This window comes from Pezoporus flaviventris, unplaced genomic scaffold (genome assembly GCF_033815535.1).
Source record: "Pezoporus flaviventris isolate CSIRO_AGI_PZ_B2104156 unplaced genomic scaffold, CSIRO_AGI_Pfla_v1 ptg000072l, whole genome shotgun sequence".
Lineage (NCBI taxonomy): Eukaryota > Metazoa > Chordata > Aves > Psittaciformes > Psittacidae > Pezoporus > Pezoporus flaviventris.
In genome coordinates this window covers 4106987-4133839 of record NW_026892620.1, presented here as the reverse complement: position 1 = coordinate 4133839, position 26853 = coordinate 4106987, and the positions used below count along the sequence as shown (strand labels likewise).

The window sequence follows — 26853 nt, the reverse complement described above, 5'->3', positions numbered from 1 at the left end:
TTGTAAACTTAGCAGTAAATTAGATGGAAGAAACTATTGCAATGTGACATCTCTTTCATTTGACTGATCCTGAAAGAACTGGAAAAAGAACAGGCTGCAAAGTATGAACATTCAGTACAGATTTAAAAGGCTGTTCAGGATCTTCTGAAGTCCACTGGGACTTCATTGCAAAATGCAGTTATTAAATTCAGTCACAACCTTGACAGCATGTTCCTTCATGCACGTCACTGGACAAGTGGCAATGTATATACAGCATTGCAAATATTTTCTGGGAAGATTTCCACACAGCTTCCTAAATTTCCAACCTTTGCTCCTGTCTGTAAATAGCTTTTGCAAATGGCTGGGCCAGCCGCATGAGTTGTGTGAGACCTCTTCCAGTCAGCTGAAGTCACAGGAAGAGCAAAGCAGGGACTGCCTATTTAGGAATGCATCCTGGCATTGGGAGCTTTGTGATTTATCTGAACAGGCATGGAAGTTTTCTTGGAACAAATTTAAAACTTCTTCTTAATGTCCAAGATATTCCATCAGCCCACTTTTTCCTTTCCTTTTCACATGCTCCCTCATTGATGCTGGCCATAGTGCCATAGCTGCCATGCATGCTGTGATAAGCCTTTCAGCGACATGATTGTGACATGAAGTAATCATTCCTTGCTCTGGATTCAGGAAGAGTTCCAGTTCACCTCATCAAAATGGGAAGCCTTCTGCCAGACAGCACCTTTCTCTCACCTTCCTAGAGCATTGATTTTATCATTTAAGGAAGGGAGCACAGAAGAAAGGTCTTTGTGAGTTGTCTAAAATACAACAGATAAGGAAAGCATGTTTCCTTAGGCTTGCCTTTTGGAGGTTTTTATTGGGGTTTTGGTGGGGTTTTGACCTGGAAGTTTAATCTAGACACAATTTCACAGGTCTGGAGAATTTGCTAGGACTTCTGACCCTCCAGAAGCACAGCAGAGCAGTACCATGTTTCAAAAGAGGGGAATTTGGGACTCTAATAGAATCACAGAATACTTTGGGTTGGAAAGGACCTTAAGATCATCTAGTTCCAACCCCCCCTGCCATGGACAGGGATGCCTCGCACTAAACCTTGTCGCCCAAAGCTCTGTCCAACCTGATCTTGATCACTGCCAGGGACGGAGCCTTCACAACTTCCCTGGGCAACCCATTCCAGTGCCTCACCACCCTAACAGTAACGAACTTCTTCCTTATATCCAATTTAGACTTCCCATGTGCAAGTTTGAAGACATTACCCCTTTTTCCTACCACTACAGTGCCTAATGAAGAGTCTCTCCCCAGCATCCTTGATAATTGGTAATAATTGAGTCGTGCTTTACTTGACTAAGCCTTTCAAATTGATTGTCTTTGCTTAAATCTCCTCAGTGACCTTTGCAAAAGAATGTTCTTAGGTTATTTAGTAATGAAAAAGGGCCATACTTGTTCAACAAAAGATGTAACATAAAGAGTAAAAGCTGGCAAGTCCAAGTTAATGAAGGTTAACAAAGTTAATTCAGTTAACAGTTGTTAACTGAAGTCAAATTACTAATGGGCTGAAGAATTACACAAATGATATTAAGTACTTCCCCTGAAAGCTCTGACTTTAGTCTCATACTAAACTGGTCACAGAAGGATCAATGCTCTTGTCTTTATTGCAAGTAATATTAAATAACCCCTCTTTTTTGAAAAACAAATGACCAGATAATTACCAGGAAAGCATGGGGAACGGGCTGCCGGTGTTACTTAACTCTCTTTGTGTTTTCCATTACTCATTTACTTCTTTCTCCACACCAGATAAGAAAATGGGACTGGAAATGGGAGAGTGTTATTTGGTGTAGGAATTGGAGAGGTAACCATGTTGCATGTAATGCCCCCTTTGAAGTGTTACAACTCTTTATGGCCCCTGCAGAAAGCCATCCATAGATTTGAAAGTTCTGAAGAACATAACCAGCGTTTTATCAGAAGTGTCAATTAAATGTTTTACACACTTTCTGCCTGCAACCTGCTGCCCACAAAAGGGATGCAGATGGGCACTTTTGGAATTTATGAGTAGCTTTTGGAATTTATTTGGTTTCTTTTGTTTTTCAGGTACTTCAAAAGTGAAACAGCATTTTCAGGGTACAGAATCCAGGTTTTCCATTCTTTGTAGGAATAGTGACACGTTTTTTTTCAGAACCTCTCAAACTGAAACTGAAGCCAACTTAAATCTCTACAGTTGGACTTGAATAATATTTCTGTGTTCTTTGCAGGTGTATGAGATACGTTTTTATCCCATTTAAAGGTTCCTTTCTACATTTAGATGTATGGGGAAGAACAAGCTAGCTAAAGTATTTAATTAAGTTTTAAGGCCTTATAACAAGGAAATATTTTGATATTTGCATAAGAATTGATACTGCTTTACAAAAAACAATAAAGAACACAATGAATTTTTAAAACTTGATGAAATATCTATTATTTCACTGAAAAAAAAGCAGTTTCATGGTGTATGTACATATGTTCTCTCTCTTAATTCCTTTATACTTAAATTTTGAGCCTTAGTAAAAAAAGTTGAGAAAACATGATGTCAGAAAAGACTTCTTTGTGATATAAGATCTTCCTGACCTTGGAGCTCACACTGATGATTATTGGCTCAGATTTAAATCATCATTCTAGTGCTTCTAATCAGCATATTTCCATTTGAGTCAGGTAACTAAGAAAAGTATGTGCTGTGAATTTGTTTAGACAAGGATCTGCACCTTCATATGATTACTTTCAAGAGATTCACTGATTTTTTAAAACCTGAAAACTACTGATGTGGAGAAAGATACATCTGTAATAACCAGCTATTGCTGACATAAGGAAATGAGCATATACCAGATGCATATACCTCCTGCCAACACAAATCGTATTATATTTCATATGTATTAATATAACCTTTGTTGCTTCTCCGTTTGTTAGCTTGAAAAGGCATTGGCCTCCTAGTGCCTGAGAATCCACATGAGCAGGCTTGGTTTAGAAGCAGGTATGCTATATAAACTTGGGCTTGGCTGTACGTGGAGAGGTTCACTTTCATGCTGACAGCTCAAACACTTAAAGAATCCCTGTTGTCCCTTGGCAATGCTCCTAAACAATCAGATTTGTCAAAATAATTATAACACTATAGCAAAAGATCCATAATGTAAGAGGTCCATCCTGGTGGCTTGTCCCAAGAACTCTATGCAATTCATTCTTCATACTCAGGCTCATTCCTAGTCTTCTTCCAAGAAAATAAAAAAACAAAAATATTGCACTGAGTTTTGTACTTTGTTTGGCTGCATCAGCTTCTCTGTATGGACTCACTTGATGTTATACAATAAGATTTAAAATACAAAAACCTACTCCAACTGCTGTGACAGCCATTTTCCACAAAAGCAGTGTGGCAAATTGATTTATTTCTAAAACTAGAAGTAAGCTGTGTTTCAGTCATACTCTTTGTTTTTGGGGTTGCGGTATCAAGACAACTGTAGCCTAGATAAATGTTAATTATAGACAGATTGTTGACAATTGAGTTTTGAAAGTGTGTCTCAAATGGGCCTATCCTTTAGTATGAGAATATAAAAAATCACCTTATATCAATAAAGCGTTTCTCAGTATCTTTCCTACAACTTCCTGAATAAAAAGAAATTAGGGTATCTTCAGATTCATTTCTTAAAGTCCCCACACTGTCCTCCTCCACTTCTCCCACCTCAATGGCATTAATTGAAGTTGAAGTATTATCCTTCCTGGACCGGGATTTTATTCATCTTCTAGCTCTTTCTTTGCAGGCATGGGCGAGACTGTAAGTATTTTATACTAAAACAGAGTGTTATTTTTTTTGTCAGTTGTTTGTATAAGTAGATATCTGTTTATTCATGCTTTGCTGTAATTCTTGCTTTGTGAGATACTGGTGCTGGTGTAGACTAGTCTGTGAAAATTCTAAATTAATTTTAAATATAGTTTCATTAGAATTGTCTTAATTAGAACTCAGTAAACGGTGCTTTGCTCCATTGAAGCATATTTTTCCAGAAAAGATTGCATCAATTTACTGTGAGTGTCATTAGTGCATTGTGAAGTGTAGAGCATGCAAAACATATGTGCCTTCAGTAACACTACGTCTGGAACCGCTTTCAGACACTTTGGTTCACAGATCTCAGACATATTGTCACAACCCATTACTTAAATCAACATTGTGTTCTTTCAAAATTATTTTTTCCCCAGTTGAGCCTTGTGATGTTGGCAGTCAACAGGGGATTACTTTTAAATAATGTTTGAAGTGGCCCCAAGAGCCGAGCCAGCTCTGGAAGGGAGAATGACAAGGGAGCCCTGAATGCAGCTCCTCCACCTGCGTGGATGTATGCACATCTAATCATTTTCAGGCTCCAATGATAAAAAGAAATGTCATCCCCAAAGAGGCAGACTCCAGTTGTAAGAAATAGAGCCATTAAGCAATTTCACAGTTAAGCATATTTTATTTGCTTGGAGTATTAATTGGTTATGTTGCAGGCTAGTGAGAATCACTCTTGAGAAGCCTTATTCCAAAGAAAACACTTTTTTTCATAGAGCAGCCATGAATATTCAAGTAGTGAACCTTGATTTGAGTGTGCATTTCCACACATTGATTTTGTCACGTGCAATGTGGTCACTGTTCCTGGAGTTTCTCTCTGTGGTGTTTCCAGATGACATTCATCAAAGAGTCTGACCTACTGGAACGGAAAGGGATTCTGTGTTTATTTTGTCTTCAAGAGATTGACTCCATTGTAGCAGCGGTAACTAATCCAGCTTCATGTCTGTCCCTAAATAAATGCTTCTTTATTATTTTTATCAGGGCCAGCCAGGACTTCTTGGATCTCAGGGGTTCACTGGTCCACCAGGATTGATGGGAATCCCAGGAGTGCAAGGTCCCAAAGGTCACAAGGGTGAAAGAGGACAGCCAGGAATAAGTGGACCCAAAGGAGAAATGGTAACTTCTGAATTGCAGATGTTTTAGCTGACAAGGAAAATACTGGGCAGAGCATCATTTTAATTGCGCTGTTTCATTCTAGGGGCAAAGAGGAGTCACTGGATTCCCCGGGGCAGATGGTGTGCCTGTAAGTAGCTGTTTACCTCATCTTTAAGAAATCACCAACTGCAAATATTGCAAGCTAGTTTAAAGCCTTTGTGCTTTAATTAAAATAGCTGGGCTAAATTCAGCATCAGCCACATACACAGTTTTAAGCTAAGGGCATTTGTTGGACTGGATCTGCAGCTAGACAAGATCTCAGGATCTGTGCTTCCTCTCATTCCCTCAGATAATTAAGGTCCATTTGCTTTGTCCTATGGAGAAAGTCCCTTGCAAAGGGGACAAGAAAGGATAGAAATTTCCTGTGTCCCTGGAGGTTACCCAGCTAAGTATGTTCTTTTGTAGGGAAGAGCTGGGAGATAACTACTTCACATCTCTTAAGCTTGTGAGAGCAAAGGACACCAGTGGGTCATTCCTTAATTATTTCAGAGTTGAAAAGCACATAGAAAGACCAATGATTTTTAGAATACTAACCATTGCTATTTGTGTTATAGCTCATGTGGCATGCTTGAGATAGTCTTAAAAAACTTCCTAAACACTGTCAAACTTTGAACAAATTGACCAGGTCCGTGAAACTGAAACATTCAAAGAGGAAAGCCGGGTAAAGTTCACAGCACAGTATTTTCCCAGCTTACACTTCTTTACATCTTGTGTCATAAAATAACAAAGAAATCTGAGTCACTGGAATCCCTGGACAGAGTTCCCAGGCTTGGGTTTCCTTTCTAGTGCTCCTTGACACCGGGGCCCCACTCTGCAGCCCACGCATCCACATCCACTCTCCTTTCACCCTTGTTTGTTTCCAGAAGAGTTCCCTATTGAGATTCAGGGCTTTCTCTCTCACAATCTTTCTCTTCTCCCTCTTTCTCACTCTCAAAGGAAAAGCAGAGGACTCTCCCATTTTTATTAACACCCCTGATGCCAAGGATCTTGTTCATCTCACCATGTCACACTGACTTTTTTCTAAGCATCCTCAGGAGGAGAGTAAATTGCTGTGAAGCTTGGTGTTGCTGGACCACTTCTCTTACCTGAGCAAGTTTTCTTTTTCAGCCCTGCCTTCCCAACCTCTGCATGTTGCGTTGTGAAGGATAAATACCTTCAGACAGTACTTGAACCCGTATGGTCACTATGTCCTGTCCTCAAGCTCCCTTGCCCTTCCCACTAACTTATATTCACCAAACTCAACCAGTTTTCTCAGGCCGAGACTAACACTGACCATCAGACAGCAGGTCGATAGGTACAGGTATGAACTGTAATGACACGGTGTTAGGGTGTGAGGCTAGAGGCCAAGAGAGGATGGTGGCAAGCCTCAGTGTGATGTGAGGAATGCCAGACTTGTTAGAGTGTCCTGGCTTTAGCGGTAGCAATTAATTTTTCTCCTTCTTGGTAGCTGGTGCAGTGCTATGTTTTGACTTCCAGCCTGGGAACAGCGCTGATAACACCGATGTTTTCAGTTGTTGCTAAGTAATGTTTACCCTGACCAAGGACTTTGTGAGGCTCATGCTCTGCCAGGGAGGAGGGGAGGCTGTGAGGAAGCAGAGACAGGACACCTGATCCAAGCTAGCCAAAGAGGTATTCCATACCACAGCACGTCATGCCTGGGAGGGTAACTGAGACTTACCCGGAAGGACACGGGGTCTTCTGGGTTGGACTCGTTTCTCGGCGGGTGGTATTGTATTCTCTTCCCTTGTTATTTTCCCTTATCATTGTTGTCGTTGGTGGTAGCGGTGGTGATTTGTGTTGTACATTGGTTGCTGGACTGTTCTTGTCTCAACCCGTGGGAGTTGCACTCTTTCGATCCTCCTCCCCATCTCTCCGGGAGCGGGGAAGGGGAGAGCCCGGGGCAGGGGGGCCTCGATTGCTTCCAGCCCAGCACCACTCACTGGGAGTGAGTGAACGAGCTGTTTGGCTAGGGTTTAAACCACGACATAGAGCTAGGTAAGGACATGGACAGATTTCCTGTAGGCAAGGGAGCAGAAGCAGAGAAAACTCTTATTCTAGATAGAAGAGAAAGAGAAAAATATCTTATGTTAGTTTCTGGGTTTTCTCACTTGAGTCCCTTGGAAGAAAGAGCTGATCAAGGGTATACTTGCTTCTCATCAGCCTCAGGGCGAACCAGAAGCAACAGCGATTAAGGTGAATATAGGTACAGCAATGAAAATCCAGCTTGAGACAGGAATAACTTTTCAAAGTCTCAGTGTGGAGGTTCTGCAGTGCCCCTCACTCCCTTGCTTTGAGGCCTGCTGTTTTTTTCCATGCTTAAATCCTCATCACAACACTCAAGCTAGCTCCAAAAGCATCTCTGACTGGTTTTTCCTGGCTTGGAAGCTGTTCAAAGTCAGTGAGGAACCTTTCTTCCCACTCTTCCAGTGTGAAGCACTAAAATGCTTAAAAATCCCAGTTCTTAGTGGCTCTCTGTACAGCAGCCTCATCTGGCTTAGCTCTCTTGCTTAACAGAGCCTACATTGAACATAGCTTTCTTACCCTTTCTGAAAGGTCCTTCACTACTCATTTTTTCATGCTGTCTGGGGCATCTGGTTCAAGCTGCAGCTATATTAAAAAAAGGCACTGTCTGTTTCTGTCTTTGAAAATCATAGTTTCCCATGGATCCAAGCCTTGGGCTTAATGTGAGAATGTCTAAATACTGTGTGACTACAGGAAAAGGAAAACTAGAAACAGATGGATAGATAAACACTTGTTTTTTTTCCCTCAACAGGGTCATCCAGGGCAGCCAGGATCAAGGGGGAAACCAGGTCATGATGGCTGTAACGGGACAGTAGGTGACCCTGGTGACTCGGGAACTCCTGGATTCTCTGGTTTCCCTGGTACCATTGTAAGTAGCTGGCAGTAAGGGAGCACCTGAAGGTAAAATCATTGCTGAAGGGAGTTTTAGTCACATGTGTTTTGGAAGCAAATGGGACATCTCTTAATGGAGCTCCCTTTTGGCCCAGCAGAGCATACATGCGAACTTACCATGGACACAGTGGGCTATGCTTAGTTACTGAATTGCAGCCAGGGCTGGGAGGTCTGCCCAGAGCTATATCTGTCATGTAGGTATTGCAGGGAGAATACTTCAGGAAAACCTGTACACCACCAACAGTGGTAAAATAATCTTAAAATGACAACTTCTGATGAAAGTAACCTTTTCCTTCCCTGTCCCATGGCCAAAGTACTGGCTTTCATGGCACGATACATAGGATCATGCTGAGGTGAGCAGGGGCTCCTGGATTTACCAGAGCACGTGTCAGCCCCTGGGGAGCTGCTGCTGCAGCTTTAGCTAGGAGGTGCTACCCTGTAATACCACTCCCAGGTAATGGGGGATTCTTCCCATGGAATCAGAAAGTCACTCTTACGTACTGTGAGGGCTTACACTTTGATTTTAAACCATGAATTTCCAAAGCTGGGCATAGTCTCTGTCTCTAAACAGTGGTATGTATATACTCATGAAAACCCCAACAAATATTTTTCATTACTCTTAGCTGTTCATGTGTTAACATATATGATCTGAAAGCTTACTTTATAATTATTTTTTTTGTCACCTCTAGGGAGTCCAAGGGCCAAAGGGCCAGAAGGGGGAACCCTATATACTGCCACCGGATATCACAAGCAGATACAGGGTATGTCTGTAACTCCTGTGAGTTATTCATGCTCAGTACAGTTTTACAAACAAACAACGGATTTTTCTTACACTCTGACAGACACGACACAAGAGGCACACTTTGATTCTGTGTAGGCTTTGCAAGGCAGCTTCTGCTTTCTGTGGTTACAATAGTCTTATCTGATATCCGGGGGGGGGGGGGGGGGGGGGGGGAATGTCCCTTCAGTTATTTGCAAGGAATTCCAGCCTACAGGTGGATTGCAGAGGCACTGGTGTTGTAGTTCAAGTATTGCCCTCTTTATTCAATGACTACCTTTATATCATAGAGTCATAGAATAGTTAGGGTTGGAAAGGACCTTAAGATCATCAAGTTCCAGCCCCCCTGGAACTAAACCATATCACCCAAGGCCTCGTCAATGGCAAATCACTCGTCATAATTTTGTCCACAGAATTATTCTGTTTACTGTTACCATCCTTTCTTTGTAATTTTCATGCTGGAGTTTGGTTGACATAGGATAAAATATGCTTCAATATATTATTTAGTTAGTAAAGCCAAAGTATTCCTAGGGGTCTAATCCTACTGTATCTAATCTTTACAGTTGTTTTGTAATCACTTGTAGTTTTTTCTCATATATATAGGCTTGTATAATTTGAAGGTATCAGATAGAAGTAATGGGCCATATACAGTATTAGAGAACAAATTGTGACAAATTGATGTACAAAGCTACATTTAAGCTGTACTCAGCACAGAAGGGATCTGCTGACATCGTTTATGTCTATTTTGTGTCAGTGATGAATGCCAAAATAGATTTTTCTGTTGGTATCTTTGTAAGCTGCCCAGGTTTTTTAACTACTTCTTTTGCTTTCAGAAACTCTTCACATCTGCACTTGTTACTAATTAGGAATGATTAAGGAATAATTAAGTAATGATTAAGAGTTGTTCAAGTATATTGTGCCCAAGGATGCCAAGGATGGATACTGACACCTGTCTTCATTTCAGAAAGTGTTTGGTTCCACAAATTATTCTGTTAACTAAATACAAATTAACCAGATAGCTAGGATGCTATTAAAAGTGATTGAAGGTGTCTGGACTGAATGCCGCATTATTTATGGGTATTGGAATATCTTTGCGCTAGAACAGTTTTGGGTCCAATTTCCAAAAACATTTCAACATGTACTGCGGTTAAAATATGTGGTCACTGAAAACAGTGTGTTCCAAATGCTTTTAGTGACTCAGAATTGACTCAAAACGATTCAGTAATTCCCATGCAACTCATGAAATATGAACCTGTACTTGTATTTCAGCTAAGGTTATAGCCCTAATTAAGCCACTGGTTAGACAGGATTTTTCAAAAAAGAATTATATGTGGCCTGTTATCCATTTCAGCCTGGTAGTTTAGATCCATAACTTCCTTAGCCAATTTTGTATCCTCCTATTGTACTGCATGCAACTATGTATGCAACTATATATGCTCTGTATACGAAGCACAAAATCCATGTGGCCCACGTTTGGTTAACTCAACACCTGAATTGAATGCATCTGTGTGTAAGGGTTTGTGTAGCATTGTATACTGTGATTAGTTTTTGGAATGAGAAAAGAAATAGTGAGAAGAATAATTTTTTAAAATTATTTTTGTATATAGCATTTATCGCATTTTTTGCTTGTTTTTTTAGGGGGAACCTGGGGAGCCAGGGTTCAGTGGTTTTCCAGTAAGTAGTACTACAGCAAATGTGATAAAATGTCAACAGTAACTGATACCAGAACAACATTAGTTGATGGCTGGGCATTCTTTTTGTTTAAAGGGACCTCCAGGTACGCTGGGTATTCAAGGACCTCTTGGTCCAAGAGGAGAGCGAGGAAGACCGGTAAGTATATTTAAAATATGTTCTGGAGAAAATTAAAACCTAACAAAAGAATTATCTCAGCAAGTCCCATTATGTTGGATTGTAATTTAGCAAATGAGTAGAGAAGCAGGTTAAAAGTAGCAGGTAGGTGTCCTTGGATGCAAAACCTTTTTAAAAGTATTGTGAAACACTGATTCTACAAGAATGAATATTGCAAAAAGAGATATAATTTGTTTCACACCAGATTGCCAGAGGCTTTTGATTTATATTGTATTTCTTTAACCTCCTTGAAAGAGTCTTGTTTGTAAAGATTACTCAATGCTATCCAGTCTACATCCCCCACACACTTAGTTATCAAAGGTATCAGGACCTAAATATATTATCTTTAGTGATCATAAAGAATATATATTTAGCTTTCCACACTTCCCATAGGAGATTGGATAGATAGATAACAGTCTTCATTAGTATTTAGAATACAATTTTATTTTTAAACTAGTTTGTAGTCATTTTCTCCAAAATCAGCGTGTACAGCATTGACGTTGACAACTGCTGCTGAATAGTTCTTTGAGAAGAATGTTTTCTCTCCAGATACCATTCTACATTTCTTATTACCGTGGTTAATAATTTTAGGGGTAAGAAGCAGATGTTCAATATGTTTCATCTTCTTTATACTTGCTTTATTTTCCTGTAAGACAACTTTATAGCATTTTGCTTTTTTGTTTATTTTGACAAAAATTCACTTCAGACCTGCACTACATCACTGATTTGAGGGGAAGAAAGGCAACTAATCAGGGCTTTCTACACACAGCCTCCACAGCTGTTGTCAGGCACCCCCCCTCCAAAACAACGTATGTTTCTACGACTAAATCCACAGCATGCTAAACCTTTCCAAAGCTGTTTTCTGCAGTGACCTGTGTTATCGTCTGGAGTAAGCTGCATCTTGTCTTTCTCCTCTGGTCCTCCTGAAGCAGGATCTCCTCAGTCTTTTACTAACTCTTCCTCTAGAGTGAACCCACAGCATTCATGAGCTTCATACAGGAGCCCAGCCTGCAATGACTCATATTCCCAGTGTGCTGTCTTGGATGTCAGGAATGCTATAAACCATACATTTTCTGAGGCTCATGGTGGCATCCCTCTGGTTGCCATCTTTCAAACACTCTTCCCAAGTAGATGGATGCCCACCATCTCCAGCTTTTAGCAAAATATCTTCAACTATACTTACTGTCTCTAAAGCTGTGACTCACCTGTGAGAGGGCCCAGTAGATGTGTCAGCAGCTCACAGATTACTTGACTAACCAAAACTAATTAAAAAACTAATTTTTTCAGTATTTTTTTTCACCTTTCCTACATCTGATAGAGGTTTTAATTTTTTCAGTAATTTTTTTTCACCTTTCTTATATCTGATGGAGAATTTAATGTGCAGAGCTGTTTGGAGCCTGCTACCATAGCTGACTGAAGCAAGGCAGGTTGTATCTCCAATTTGAGGCTTTCCTCCAGCTTTTCTTGTAAGACTCTGGCAGCTTCTGTTCCTGTTATATTTTCATTTCCCGCTATCTTCCTTTGATTTCATTGTGTACAATACCAAATAGGTAATCTGAGATGCATGTATTAGTTCAGCTTCCTTTACAGATGGGTACTGTGGCAGGGCATCAGTCCAGTGAAGTCCAGTGAAGACATGCTTAACTTTAGTTATCAGCTTAAAATGTTACAAGGTCAGGATCCAAAACCACAAATTCTTCTTATTTGAAATTAACATGGGATTTCATTAGGTCTAAACTGAGAGACTGTTATTCTGTTAGGAAAGATCATGATGTGACTTAGGAGGGTATTTTTAAGAACAGTAAACACAGCTAATACGAAGAGGATAGCACAAAGCTGAGGAATACAGCTCAGAAATAAATGAGAAATAAATACTTACATTTTGGACATAAAATAGCTAGTGTCCTGCATGCATTGATTAGAAAGTTGACAAGTAACTTGCTTTCCCCTATTGTGTTTCTTCAGGGACCACCAGGGCCCCCAGGACCACAAGGACCACAAGTAAGTCTGTGTCAGAGTTGTTTATGTTGATTTTGTGTTGCTGAGGTTTATCCAATACCTACTTGAAAGCGGTAAAATAAAGAACCACAGGCTGCACTAAAGCTTGTGTAGCACAGGACTCTCTGTGTTGGCTGCATACCACAAGAAGTTAATCTTACACTGGGACTGCCTACCCTGAAGAGATTAAGCCACATCTAGAGCCACATTTAATTTGCTACTGTAATTACAGTAGCTTCCCATTAACAGAGAACACTTGCAGACTTAACAGTATTCAGCTATATCACGGAAGAAAAATATATGAGTTCATTGTTCCAGCCCACTTAGGTGTTTTTATTTAACATTCAGTGCTATTAAAAAACTTGCAAAAGAAATACTTGATCTTTTCGCAACATTACTCAGTGAATGACTTGAAGTCTGTTTTATGTAGCACTGGTAGCATGAGATGTTAATTAGAGTTGTCTTTCTGAATGTTTATTTCTAAAAAATACTCTTAAATCTATAAAAAACCTTGACAGTAAACCTAGACTATTATTTGACTGCAGTTCAGTGGTGTCCCAAGGACTTGCAAGCCTGAAAAGGCCTTTAAGCATGTTTAAATTTGAATTTTACATTAGAAAACTGAGTCATACATGAAGTAAATCTTGACCTACTGTTTTTGCAGGGTAACAGAGGTCTTGGCTTCTATGGAGAAAAAGGTGAACAGGTAAAGGAAAACTAATGAATTAGTGTCATTACTAACGGACAGGTTGCTGTTATTTACTATTTATAAAGGAACCTATTTTAATTACACTCTTAGTTTGCAGTTGTATCATGCAATTATAAGAGAAAAACAAGTATAGCTTTGAAAGTGATGATAATCTCCATAAGGAATGTCATAGCTGGACTAAGTTCTACATGTCTTGATCTTACTTTGCCCTCATTTACACCGCACAGAGGCAACACTTCTGAAATTTGTAAAGCATGACCACTTTATATAAAGCAATAATCTTTACCGTCATTCTGGAAACTTATGAGACAAGAACAAGTATTGCTATATGTTAATCCCAGCACAAAATAAATTTATCTTGCCATCAATTTATTCAGAGGTTTAGAACCATACATCTAGGAGGGGCAAATCTGCATTGCTCCTTTTGTTGCAGTTCCTTAGACCACGTGCTGATCAACAGCTTGGCAAGGTATTACAACTGTTAGTAAATGTACTCTTACGCTTTTCCTGCAGGGCCCTCCTGGTCCTCCAGGTCCACCTGGGCTTCCTACAAGAGAACTGATGGGTGTCCCCTCTGACAAACACAAGGTAACTACAGGGTATTTTGCCAAAATACACAAGGAACTAAGCTCTGCAGTACCAAAACTGAAATACTGTACAATTGTGCTTTAACATATAGTATGTAGAATACTTTAGTATATCAAAAGAGAAATCTACTTTCCCATAGCTTGGATCATGAAGTATTTATTGAAATAGTGGTAGCTAAAGTGATCCAGAAAGCACTTTTCACAGACTAAAGGTGCCTTAGGCAAACTTACTATTTTTGTTTAACTATGCGACTAGTGGCCATCACTCACATTTTCTCATTTTACAAGCAGCAATACCTGCTGAGAAATCATCTAATATCTTATTTTTCATAATAGTGAGTGACATTTTCTTGCTTTAAAAGAAGCGTATCTTTAGGGAAGCTGTCTGAATTACTGTGTTCATAGCTTATCTGTGTGATGCAGTGATTTGTATACTTAGAATTGAGGCTTATTCATACATATTGGAGAAATCCTCAACAGCAAGATGTATCTTATTCTTATCTATTACTTCTTGCTGGCAGAAGAGTTTCTCATACCCTGTGTGTGTATGAGAACCAGACCAGTAGTTTTTCATCTCAAATTTGAAGCTAGAAAGTTCATTTGGCTCATGGAATTTCTTCAGTAAGATAAGTAAATTGTTATGACACTGAAAAATCTAAAAATGCTTTTGATGGTCTGCAGTCTGCATTAAGTAATGCATATGTTGGAATTTTCATGACTAAGCAGAAATGTCTGCATATGAGCTACTTCTTAGAGAGTCTTTATATTCAGTGGATACATGATCAATATAGTGAGCAGACTTTAGGCTATGATTTGTCTGATCCTAACAGGAATTCTTACTTCTGATGAGACAATTAATAGATAATTGGCAGGTAAAAATGGAAGAATATGCATTTATTTATAGGCGATACTCAGGCACTCACCACCCAGACATCTCATGAATAAGCCTGGGAAGCCCCTGAGGTGTTCACATTTCTAGAAAACTTTTCAGAAAAAAAAATCAAATATTTTTTTAAAGAGCAAATTTTAAAAATTTCTTGTGAAAAAATGCATTTCATATGACAAGTGTATGGATAAAGAACAGGACAGGAGTGGTACTTTTTCACTCTTGATAAACATTTGTCACTTTGTGTTTTAGAAAAGTCATTGAAATGTAAAGGGGAATGCCTAACATACCTGAATACTTTTTCTTTATTGTTAGGGTGAAAGAGGAGACCCTGGACAAAAAGGGGAAGCTGGAATTCCAGTAAGTCAATGGGAGAAGAAGAAAACAAATAACATCTGCGTTACTGCTGGTGCATTCTTCATTGAAATGGTGCAGTATAGATATGGAGCAGCATAAGCAGAGACACCATTTCTGATGCTTTAGCAAAGCTGAATATGACATGTAATAAACTCCACAGTGCAATCAGTCATTCTCTTACTGGTTTACCAAAATAAGATTTTCCCTCAAGCACTTTTTAACTTTAGCTATGTTTAAAAATTCCACTAAATTTCATTAAATAAGCATATACAGAAATTATCTCAATCCTTTTCAGTCTACTCTCTACCACATACAGACTTTTGGAATCAGTGGTCAGTAAGTCTGTTGAGTAAGTGGACAGTAATCCCATGTGTTGCTGTATCATTTAGATCTGTCAACCAGGCTTGACTGAATGTGGTTTAGTTAACTTATTCAGTTGCAATCTCTAGACTATCTAAATAGCTTTGCCACTGAATGGTGCCTTTTTACTTCCCAGAGTGGTTTAAAATACAGTCTTTACCAATTAAGGATGCCCCACTGAGCATTCTGCAAATCTTTATTTTCTCAGATGATCTGGTTAGCTTCTCCGCAAGGTTGTGGGAGAAGGTCACAGTGTGAGCCCTGATGCCCTCCATGTGCAGTTGCTAGCCAGTTCTTCAGCTGTTGGTCAGATTTTACACATGTAGAATTTTGTCAGCTGCATTAGCAAAACTGTAGATTTTATGCTGATGTAGCAAAAGGGAGTATGTGTTTCTTCCTTTTTTTTTTTTTTTTCTTTCTAGAATGGACAGCAGCATGACTATGTTTGCCAAATAGCTCTCTCAAGCTACAGTTTGGGCATCAGCTGAGTTGCTTGATTAGTTGTATAGCTGAATAATTGCTTTGGCTCTTCTTTTAGAGTTGCAGCAACAGAAAAAATAAAGAGGTGATAGGAGGGAAACCCTGTCTTCTCCCTAACGGCCTGCTCCTGCTATTGTAATGAAGCAAGCATGTTACACTTAATTTTAAGGACAACAGTTCTTTCACATGCAGCTATTATTAGATCCTCCATGTGTTACAATAATGTTTTTTTCCTGTTTAGCTTCCATAAAACAGTCTTACATTTTTTTTGCATATAATGAAGAAATACATTAAACTAATTTGTAATGTTTCCTAGGGTGTACTTCTTCATGTCCCTGAAAAAGGTGAAGAAGGGGTAATAGGCTTCCCAGGACAAAGGGTGAGTCACTCATTAAAGGTAAAATTCACCCAGATGAATTTGCAAGTCCAAGCTGAGACTTTGCCTTCAGGAGCAAAACACAGATTAACAAACTATAGAAATGATAGTTCTTCAGCCCACCAGGTGCCTGATACAGGAAAGCAAAAAGGTCATTTTGAAATTATAGTGGGAAGAGGCCTCTCTGGGCCTCACAGGTATGCCTATACCATCTTTGGGAAGCCTTGTGTATTTCTTATACCTAAAGCTGTGCTCACTAGCCAGAGCTACTGTGCTGGTCCTCAGCACAGACTCTACTCCACTGTTTCCGTCTTAGGTCTCTTCAGACAATGGCTGACAAACACAAGTTTGGTTCTGGTTACTTGTGACCCCAGAAAAAAAAAATAGCTTAAATACTACTACCTTGTAGCATCAGTGGACGCTTTGGCAGGGGGCAGTGTTTCTAAAATGTTTAAACAGTGTGAAAACAGTACTGAGCACGTATTTGAAAAAAAATCTCAGCCATTTTTAAAATCTTCATGGTCAATTTACAATGTATTGATTAAGAGATAAAAATCAAATACCAGATTAGATTTCAGACCTCCTCTGTTTGCACCATACATGAATATTATTGGAAAAGCATCTGAACTCTGACTGTTAGTGTTGCAGTTTCAAGCTGTCAGATTTATTCTATCTCAGGAATAATAATGGTTCTTCACCATTAGGATGTTAGGATGATACTTTATTATGCTACTTTTATTGTGCCTTCATAGGGACTGCCTGGCATCAATGGTTTTCCAGGACTTGGTGGAGAAAGAGTGAGTATCTCATACCAGACTGTTGTTTCTAACACATATGTAGACAATCTGTCTAAAAAGTAAACTGTAGAGGACAAACCCTGCCTGTAATTACACCAGCTGTAGCCTAACAAATATCATCTGGATTCAACCATCATTGTAGTTTTGGGTCAGTTCTTTTTCTCATCAGTGAAAAAAAACATGGTCCTATAATTAAAGTTTGTTTTAAGAGCACAACAGGGAGGTGTCATTTTCATTGTTCCCATTACTGTGACCATGATTTCTGTAATTTTATTCCGACATGCAGAAACTTACTGTTTTGAATAGCGTTGGGCATTATGGTTAGACTTATATATCACAAAAGAAGAAGAGAAATAAGAGAAGAAAAATGATAAAAGTACCAGGTAAATCTCTGTCTCCATGGAAACACAACCAAACATTTAAAGTAGCATTCTGTCAGACAGAGAAGAGCTCATATTTTCTGTTTGGTGTCAGAAAAAGGCTTCCTCCGTCAACCTTAGAAATCACTTCCATGAGGTATTCAAATAGCTGTGGTGTACTCAAATGCATGACTTTTCCATGTTTCTCCATACTTAGTTGTGTAAGGATTTGTCCTGCCACCAAGGCATAACAATTACAACATGAAGCACATGGGACATGAAAGTACATGAAATATGAAAAATAACAGCTATTTGGTCCAGTCACAAAACCTGTTGGTGTGGAAGGGAATATGCTATCAGTAATACATACGTGGAGAGGCTGGTGCAAACCCCATTAAAGCCCATTGATTGACCTTAACATAGGCTCATACTCCAGTCAGGAATGGTCAGGGACTTCCCCTTCCTGAGGGTGAATCTTGGCAACATTTTTAGCAGAAGATACATTTCTTTTGATGGAGTATCAGTGTATAACGTGTATAAGACGGGACAGCCTACTCGATGTGCTGTTCACAACAACCATCTTTTTGTTGCTTTTTGAGTGATTTGATTCTTAAGAAAGAAGGAAGGTTGGTTAAGTCTGCCTGCGCACAGATGAAGCTGCGTTTAATTAGGAAGTTGCTGGTTTCACTTTAAGTCCGCCAGCTCCACCTAGTGTAGAGATTTTACACCTGAGTGAAGAGACTCCTTTCTTCATGGTCTGATGTACAGTTGCCATTATGGAAAGGACTTTGAAGCATGCAGTTTAATTTGTGACATAGACCCATAGAATCACAGAATGGTTTGGGTTGGAAAGGACCTCAAGATCATCTTTCTGTCAGCTGTGGTATTATAATGCTTTAAAACTGCATAAGTGACTTATAGAGTGACTTACTAATATTCAAGCTCTGTGAAATTTGGGAGGTACGGAATTTTAAATAAACTGGTTTCTAATCTAACTAGTATGAATTATACAAATCTATTGGCTTCAGTAAAACTGTGTTAATTGGTATCTGTTGATGATCTGGCCACTGTTTTCTAAGAGTTTACCTTTTAAACACTAGCCTTTTTCCAGAGTACATATGAACATTTTCTATAGTCAACAAAAGTTGTCAAAGAGCCAAGTAAGGCACACAGAAGAGATCACCTCTTTTATATCAACATCACTGAAATCTGCACTTTGCTCTGTGTACTCCAGCAGCTGAAATAGTCTCTCATGTAGGAGGTACTGTGCTTTACTACATGTGTTTTAATTCACGTGCTTCGGATTTCAAGACTTTTAAAAGAATGAAGTGGGCGGGACCTTAAGTATTACAACATTTGCTGAGGCGGGGATGAAAAATTTTCTTTGAGGTACAGCATGCTCCAGGAGTGGGAGAATTGGATGAAGGCACCTCAGGGCTGGTCCTGAGTTCTTCTCATTCAGCCAGGAAATCCCTCTTCGGCCAAACAGGCTCCAGCTGCCTGGAAAACAGTAAAAGGGACCTGTGCACTTCAGTGCTGTTTCACTGTTCACTGTTTACATTCCATGTAAAATATGTCCACTCCTAATGATTCAGACTCATTTAGTCTTCTTGCAGCAGGTTGGTGTGTTCTGGCTGCCTGACCCATGTGTCTCAGGGTCAGCTGGCATGGAAGGGATCCCCTTTCTGCTTCCCCATTACTTCAGCCTCCATGGGACAGCGTGAATGTAGGTGCTCCTTCCATCTGCACCACTGCCACGGGTGACAGAGCCTGCGCCACAGTAGGTCCCTCTGGCCTTTGATGGGAGTTAGGCTTGGTCCAAGACGTGTAACATCAAAACAGAAAACTTAATGGTATTACCCAAATTACCAGACCACAGGGAAACAAATCGCTCCTCTCTGTTGCATAGTTTTAACACTAACATCAGAGGAAGCAAGTAATTTTATTCTCTCTCTGATAAGGAAAAGTCAATTATTTTTATGTGTATTACAGGGTTTTCCAGGATTTGATGGTCCACCAGGTGTCTATGGTCCTCGGGGAGGCAAGGTACTGCTTTATTCTCATTTGCCAGGAGCAATAAAGCAAATGTGATTTTGCTTGCTTTTCTGTCATGTAATAACAATTGTGTTTCTCATCATTGTAGAACCAGTTATGTAGTTCGTTAACTTGAAATCTCAGAGATTTCTGAAAGGTCATGTCAGTTTGTTTCTTTGGGTTTCCTGGGCATTTTAAAAGGAACTCTCTAGAATAATGTGCTTAGATGTGATACTTCAGTTTCTGTTAACAGGGGGAGCCAGGCGACATTGGTCTTCCAGGACCAGATTCCTATCTTCCTTCCCACATCCCAAGGAAAGGTACATCTTCTTTGCTTAGATTGCTTATCTTAGCTGCATTTTACTACCTTATACATAGATCAAAAGCATGAAATTTTGAGGATTCGACTCCTTAAAAGACTGGTTTGCTGAACTGTCCCAGAAGGTATAATTGCCTTCCAAGAGAGTGCTCTGATCACTGCTCTGCAGGCAGGTGGCTTCTTTGTCCTGCTGAAGCTGGATTGCTGATCAAAAGGCATCCATGCATTCCTGTGTCCAGAAAGAAGAAACAAGCAAAAAAGCCTGTGACTGTTGTCCAGTGAAAGGAAGAATGGGAGAGTCTGTCTTCTGTATCCTGTTTCAGAGACTCTGGATAAAGTGCAGCAATGGCAGTACAGCAGAGACCATTCTTATAGTCTAGTATTTAGAAATGAAAAAAAAAAAAAAAACACAAAAAAAGAAACCCAAACCAAACCAAAAATCAACATTAAAAACAATAGAAGAGGATTTTTTTTCCAACAAATTGATTTTGTGACCTTTCCACTAAATTTGTAGCACCCACTGTCAGATGTCCCACAAAGTCATGGCTTGCCAGACTAGAAACACATACAAGGTGATACCAGTTTGCCAAGATGAAAACTATTTCAGGGAAGGTGCCAGCAAACAACAAAGATGATCATAGACCATTGTCCCAGCCTTTGTCCTTATACCACTGAGTTTTCTGATCTTGTTGAAGAAAGCCAGAGAGCCTAACAATGAGTGGTTCCCTTTCTCCCAGTGAATGGGAGCAAGAGGCCCAAAATATTGTTCAAATCAAACACCCTGACAGGCTTTTAGGATCAGGAAAGACTGTGTAGGGAGAGGAGGAAACAGGTAAAGGGCTGACACACCATATGTCCTCTAGTGTCATTGACCTATGACAAGAGCATGATACCTCCCTACCGGCAATAGCCAGGCCCAGGCAGATGCTTTATCTCCTGGGGAACAGAGGAAAGCCCAAAGCTCATATATCATAGAGAGCTGGTCTTCTGTGCTTCTCAGGAGCAATTTAGCTCTAGCAGCATATTAGTAAGAGCTGAGAGATGTTCTTCTTCCTGTCACAGGCCATGTTCAGCTCCCAGATATATTTGGGCTTTACAGAAATCTCTCAAATTCATTTCTTTATTCAGCCTAGGCAGCATGAGGTGGCACGTTTTTGCATTTCTGAAACTATCTTTAAGAAACAAGTGCAAACTCTAATATTCTAAAGTCTTTGAATTTCCTAATCTTTACTTTTTAAGAACTGAGTAATTTGCAGTGTGACACAAGTTGGCATTTATGGGTCACAAATGGCATCACACTAACATGTGGTTTGTGGAACGGGGATGTCTTTCAGGTGTAAGAGGTGACCCAGGCTTTCCAGGTGTTTCTGGACTACAGGGAGACCCAGGAGAAGAGGGAGATCATGGACCTCCTGGTCTTCCTGGATTTTCTGATGGTAATATCCCATCAACAGATGTTCCAACAGCTTAACTTTATAGCCAGTTTCAACTGATACATGGTCAGGGATGTGGGGAATTTATGTGTGGACTGTGGATCATGCAGTGCAGAGTGGTAGATAACTAACTGCTGGGACAAAAAACCAGAGAAGCATTTTCCTCCAGCCTTGATGGAGCTCTGACAAAACAACTGGAGATGATGATGGAAGCTTGCTTCAGTAACTCCTATAGATTTGCTCAAGTGAGAAGTGCAGTTACCATTTTTACTCTATGCTAAATATCTCCATTTTTCCTTGCATGCTAGATGCAGTTGCATGAACTTTCCCTTCTGCTCCATTACAGCTCCTTGAGCACTGTTGTTAAGAAATTGTTTTGAACTTCTTCCCTGTTTCTATTCCAGCGGATGGGGATAAGCCAGGCTTACCTGGAGAAATGGGACCGAAAGGTGAAAAAGGTGAATCAGGATCTCCTGCTTATCAGGCAGGCCCACCCGGCTTTCCGGGTAAACATGGCACACCAGGACTCCGTGGTCCACCTGGTCCTGCTGGAGCCCCTGGTAAGTGCATAAAGAGAGATGACGAGAACTCAGAGGAACATCTGTGCTTATTTTAAAGACAGTGGTTGGCAAGGCAAAGTGATAAAGTAGATGGAGGAAATAAAATGAAATGTTTGGCAGGAAGGACACACAGGGAAGAGGTGTTGTGTGCTCTTCAATGAAGGAAAGGTTTCTATCAGTTTTAGACATTCCTGGTGAAATTTGAAAGAAAAGGTCTGTTTGGGGCTGGGGGCGAGATATGAGTGTCAAGGAGTGTCTGAGAGAGCTGAATTTCTTCTTTATCCTGGAGAAAAGAAAGCTAAGGGGAATCTTGCTGCTACTTTCCCCTACCTCTCAGGAGGTCATTGGGAAAATGAAACCAAATGCTTCACTAAGGAACACAGCAACAGGGCAAGAAGCAATGGTGACAAGCTGCAACAAAGGAAGTTCTGCTTAGGAAAACCTTTTTCACCATGAGAGTGGTCAGACACTGAACAGGTTGCTCAGAGAGACTGTAGACTCTCCATCTTAGGAGATACTCAGTACTTAGCTGGACAGGGTCCTGAGCAACTTGCTGCAGCTTTGAGGTTGGCCCTGCTTTGAGCAGAGGGTTGGACCAGGTGACCTCCAGAGGCCGCTTCTGACTGAGATTGTGGTGTGAAAAGCACAACACTGCAGTGCAAGAGCAGGAGTAGAGAAAATGATGTGCAAGAGGTGATCCAGTGCAGGCAGCCTGTGGTACTGCAAAGTGCTGAGAGAAGCTCAAGGAATTCAAGGTGAGAAAGAGCAAAGAATGGCAAGGATCATCTGCCACTGCAGATGGAAGTAGCTAAGAAAGTGTGTGGGGAGCTGTGAGAAGAGGTAGAGAGGAAGAGAGTAAGGGGTAGATAATAACAGGCTGGGTTAGACAGTAAACTCCATTAGGGAGAACAGAAAAGGGCAGATGCAGTGCAGCTCAAAGGAACAGGAAGGAAAGGGAATAAAAGTAAATCTACACTACATCAATTGCTATTTTTATTTGATTTATAGGTCCTCTCTTTGGATTAAAAGGACAGGAGGGGACGCCAGGTAGATTTGGCATACAAGGTTTCCCTGGGCCAAGAGGACAAAAAGGACCTAAAGGTAAGTTACAACAAATAACAGATGTTATGATAACAGGTAACAGATGCTGTTGTAAGCAGCACTATGTAAAGCTCCTGTTGTATTCAGTCTGAGTTTATAGAGCTATGACGTGCTTGTGGACTGGTGAATTTGATCTGGGGCTAACGCAAGGAAGCATTATGTTAGCTTCTTGTAACAAAAAAACAAACCAAAAAAAAGAGGAAGTATTTCTCTCAAGTATTTCAGAAACTACTCAAGTATTCTCAAGTCTATATATAAGATGGATATAGCTGAACATCCATTTCGTAGTGACAGACCATTCTTTCTTCTCTTTCCAATCCTTTCCTTAGGTGAAGAAGGAGATTGCAGTACATGCCTTTTGGATGAGGAAAGGAGAAGGGGCTCTACTGGTCCCCCTGGCCCTCCTGGCTTTCCAGGAACTCCTGGCCAGCCTGGGAGGAAAGGAGAACCTGGTGATCAAGGACCACACGGTATTCCTGGCTACCCTGGAGCAAAAGTGAGATAATTACCACTTTATTGCATTGCTTTAAATGCTTACTACAAAACAAACAAACAAAACCTCCAAAAAATAAACAAACAAAAGAAAAAAAAAACACACCAAAAAACAATCCAAAACCACACAAGAAAAAACCCAGGCTATTCTCCATGGAAAAATGCTAACAAGTATGATTTCTTTCTTTCCATGCCACTTCAATTGCTTTCAGATTGCTATCTACAAAATACTGAAAGCAAAGAATTGCTAGGATGGAAGTCAGAATATGCAGTTTTAGGAAAAGTGAAAGATTTCCACATAATCCAAGGTCCACTTCCCATTTAAACTATGCTACTGTACTACTGAGTAAGACCTGACCATCTGGAAGGGTAATAATTTAGGCTGAGAAAGTTGGGGCTGTTCAGCCTGTAGAAGAGAAGGCTGCGTGGAGACCTCAGAGCAGCCTTCCAGTATCTGAAGGGGGGCTATAGGGATGCTGGGGAGGGACTCTTCATTAGAGACTGTAGTAACAGGACAAGGGGTAATGGGTTAAAACTTAAACAGGGGAAGTTTAGATTGGATCTAAGGAGGAAATTCTTTCCTGTGAGGGTGGTGAGGCACTGGAATAGGTTGCCCGGGGAGGTTGTGAATGCTCCATCCCTGACAGTGTTCAAGGCCAGGTTGGACGAGGCCTTGGGTGATATGGTTTAGTGTGAGGTGTCCCTGCCCATTGCAGGGAGGGTGGAACTAGATAATCTTAAGGTCCTTTCCAACCCTAACTATTCTATGATTCTATGATTCTAATTCCAGTAGTAACTTATGGTTGTTAATAAGACACTATATCAAAATGATGAAATGCAAGGTTCCTGTTTACAATACATTAAGTCTTCCTAAAAACCAGTATTCAATAACCCCAAGAAAAGAGCTTTGCTTATAATCATTTGTTTGTTACTTACACTGAGAGGTGCTGTACTGTGTGGTATGCCAATTGCATTGTGGTTCCTTGCCGTCAGAACTGACTTCAGGAAATCACATCTCTCAAGGTTTTAGAATAAAATTCTTGTAAATCTGACCCAAAACTGATTTTGTTTATACAAAGATGTCAGAGCAAACATAATGTTTTCATTTAGTGCTTTAGGCTCTTCTGAACATCTAAAGATGATGCTACTTTTCAGCCCTATAATAGTGTTGTGAATCACAATCCACTGCCAGCTATGAAGCTGTCCTCTTTTGTAGTGGTGGGCAGGGAGAATTGCAGGTCAATATAACAGTGTTGTTTCCATGATGCCAAAGAGTTGCTTACAGCATTTTCTTTAATGGTTAAAACTGAGTAATTTACTGTAGAATCATAGAATCAACCAGGTTGGAAAAGACCTCTAAGATCATCAGGTCCAACTGCTATGCAGAGCTGCTCAGCCCACCACTAAACCATGTCACTGAGGGCAAACTCATCTCCCCTCATGGCTGCCCCTCATGATCTCCACTCACAGGAACGCCTCATCTACCCCCCACCCGCCATAGTGGCCTACTCTATAGCTGCCAACCCTACCCCTCACAGCTATCCTTCATCTCCCCTCACGCTCTCCCCTCATGGCCCACAGCCACCCCTGCTCTCCCCTCATGATCTCCCCTCATGATCTCCCCTCAACCCTGAAGGCCATCCCTCCTGCTCCCTCACACCTCCCCCTCACAACTGCCCCTCACAAGCTCCCCTCATGCCTTCCCCTCACAAGCTCCCCTCATGCCTGCCCCTCACAAGCTCCCCTCATGCCTGCCCCTCACAAGCTGCCCTCTTGTCTGCCACTCTTGAGCTTCCCTCACACCTGCTCCTCACAAGCTCCCCTCACGCCTGCCCCTCATGAGCTCCCCTCACGCCTGCCCCTCACAAGCTCCCCTCACGCCTGCCCCTCACGAGCTGCCCTCACACCTGCTCCTCACGCCTGCCCCTCACAAGCTCTCCTCATGTCTGCCCCTCTTGAGGTCCCCTGACACCTGCCCCTCTCAAGCTCCCTTCATGACTGCCCCTCTCAACCTCCCCTCATGCCTGCCGCTCTCTCCTTACTCCTGCCCCTCCTCTCCCCTCATGATCTTCCTTATCCAATACTCAAAGGGAAGAGGGAGAAGGCAAGTGGAGGAATAATGGTAATACACTGTGCATAGTGTGATTAACTTGTTTGGTTAAGCCAAGGCCTCTTGTGAGACTGGATTTGAGTCAGCTAGGGTTTGGAGAAAGAGTGTCCTAGAACAGAGAAGTCCAAGCACTGGGCGTGGAGCCAATGCAGTGGTGTTGGTGAGGATCTGTTTTGCTTCTGGATTGTGTTCTGTTTTGTTTTGCAGGGAGCTTTGTTTTGTCAGGGTTTCTGTGCAAACATGGATTGCCATCATGTTGCTGAATGTCTGAAGCTGCAATAAAGTCCACTGACATATGCACTTTGGAGAGGGCAAACTAACAACTTGCTCAACCTGGATGAGTAGGCATCAAGTGGAATGGCTTAATTCCACTTGATGCCTACTGGCCACTCAGTCCTTCATCCCATGTAGTGAGATAGTAATGTTTTGAGTATTCTCCAATGCAGTTCTGCAGCTGCAGTCATCTGCAGGACTGCAGGTCATGAAAAGCCACAGCTCTCCCAGTGCTGTACACATGCAGAAGCTCCCCTACCGTGCCACAAAGACCTTGGTCCTAGTTAAAGCATATTAATAAACATTCAGGCACGTACATGGGATTACTAAAGAAGAAATAATTTACAGAAGCTTTTCTGATTTAAGTGGTTCTGTTTCTTCTTTATTTCATTGCATGTAACACCAGGGTTTCTCGGGTCAACATGGATTTCCTGGTCCTAAAGGAGAAAAGGGAGATTCTTTATACATAACTACTAAAGGTAGGGTAAAAAACAAAACAACTGATATCACCTGTATTTTGCTACTATTTATACCTTTCATGAGAGATTGATCTCACAATGGAAGGTCTTCTTTAGGCACCAAAGGAATTCGAGGAGATCCCGGGCTGCCTGGTATCAGAGGTGGAGATGGCTTTCCAGGCAGAGATGGATTAGATGGTTTACCAGGACAGCCTGGCTTTCCGGTGAGCAGCAAGTACAGCTAAACCATTTCCACCACACTCAATTACAAATGCATTTAATTCTGAGGGGTTATGAGCAACAAGCTATCCTTCTCTCACAGATAATGATGCACACAACTAGACTGGCTTTGCTGGTTATTGATATATTCAAGATCAGGTTTACTCTCAGGGTTTTTGGAACAATCTTTCACTTTTATTTCCATTTTACTTGCCCAACTACATAGTAGTGTATGACCCATTTAGGCCAGCTTGTTATTTGTGATAAATAGTGGTTCATTAGTGACTCCTTCTAGCATTGTCTAGGAGAGATTCTGTGTGACTGAACTTCAGTAGTTTTGTTACAACTGAGTTAAAGAAAAGTAAAATTTACTACAACTTTACAGTCTCAAAATGTAGGTTGTGTCATCATATATATGC

At 40.8% G+C, this 26853-nt stretch overlaps 1 protein-coding gene and 1 long non-coding RNA gene across 3 annotated transcripts in view; one reads left to right on the top strand and one right to left on the bottom strand.

The window, feature by feature from the left end:
• COL4A2 (collagen type IV alpha 2 chain) overlaps positions 1–26853 on the top strand; it is a 145810-nt gene that overhangs the window by 88817 nt on the left and 30140 nt on the right. Inside the window, exons 5-24 of the mRNA XM_061472775.1 lie at positions 4814–4948; positions 5031–5075; positions 7761–7877; positions 8590–8661; positions 10317–10352; positions 10446–10508; positions 12492–12527; positions 13189–13230; positions 13747–13821; positions 15022–15066; positions 16220–16282; positions 17032–17076; positions 19428–19481; positions 19723–19789; positions 21123–21224; positions 21626–21781; positions 22790–22882; positions 23212–23378; positions 26164–26236; positions 26333–26439. Coding sequence (XP_061328759.1) covers positions 4814–4948; positions 5031–5075; positions 7761–7877; positions 8590–8661; positions 10317–10352; positions 10446–10508; positions 12492–12527; positions 13189–13230; positions 13747–13821; positions 15022–15066; positions 16220–16282; positions 17032–17076; positions 19428–19481; positions 19723–19789; positions 21123–21224; positions 21626–21781; positions 22790–22882; positions 23212–23378; positions 26164–26236; positions 26333–26439 — 1593 coding nt within the window. The remainder of the gene's footprint in view (positions 1–4813; positions 4949–5030; positions 5076–7760; positions 7878–8589; positions 8662–10316; positions 10353–10445; positions 10509–12491; positions 12528–13188; positions 13231–13746; positions 13822–15021; positions 15067–16219; positions 16283–17031; positions 17077–19427; positions 19482–19722; positions 19790–21122; positions 21225–21625; positions 21782–22789; positions 22883–23211; positions 23379–26163; positions 26237–26332; positions 26440–26853) is intronic.
• Positions 19864–26853, bottom strand: part of LOC133279257 (uncharacterized) — a 38882-nt gene continuing 31892 nt past the window's right edge. For both annotated transcript variants that reach the window (XR_009746827.1, XR_009746826.1), the window contains 4 exons: positions 26075–26194; positions 23179–23313; positions 21650–21778; positions 19864–20017 (listed from right to left, as the gene is read on the bottom strand). This is a non-coding gene — a long non-coding RNA (uncharacterized LOC133279257). The remainder of the gene's footprint in view (positions 20018–21649; positions 21779–23178; positions 23314–26074; positions 26195–26853) is intronic.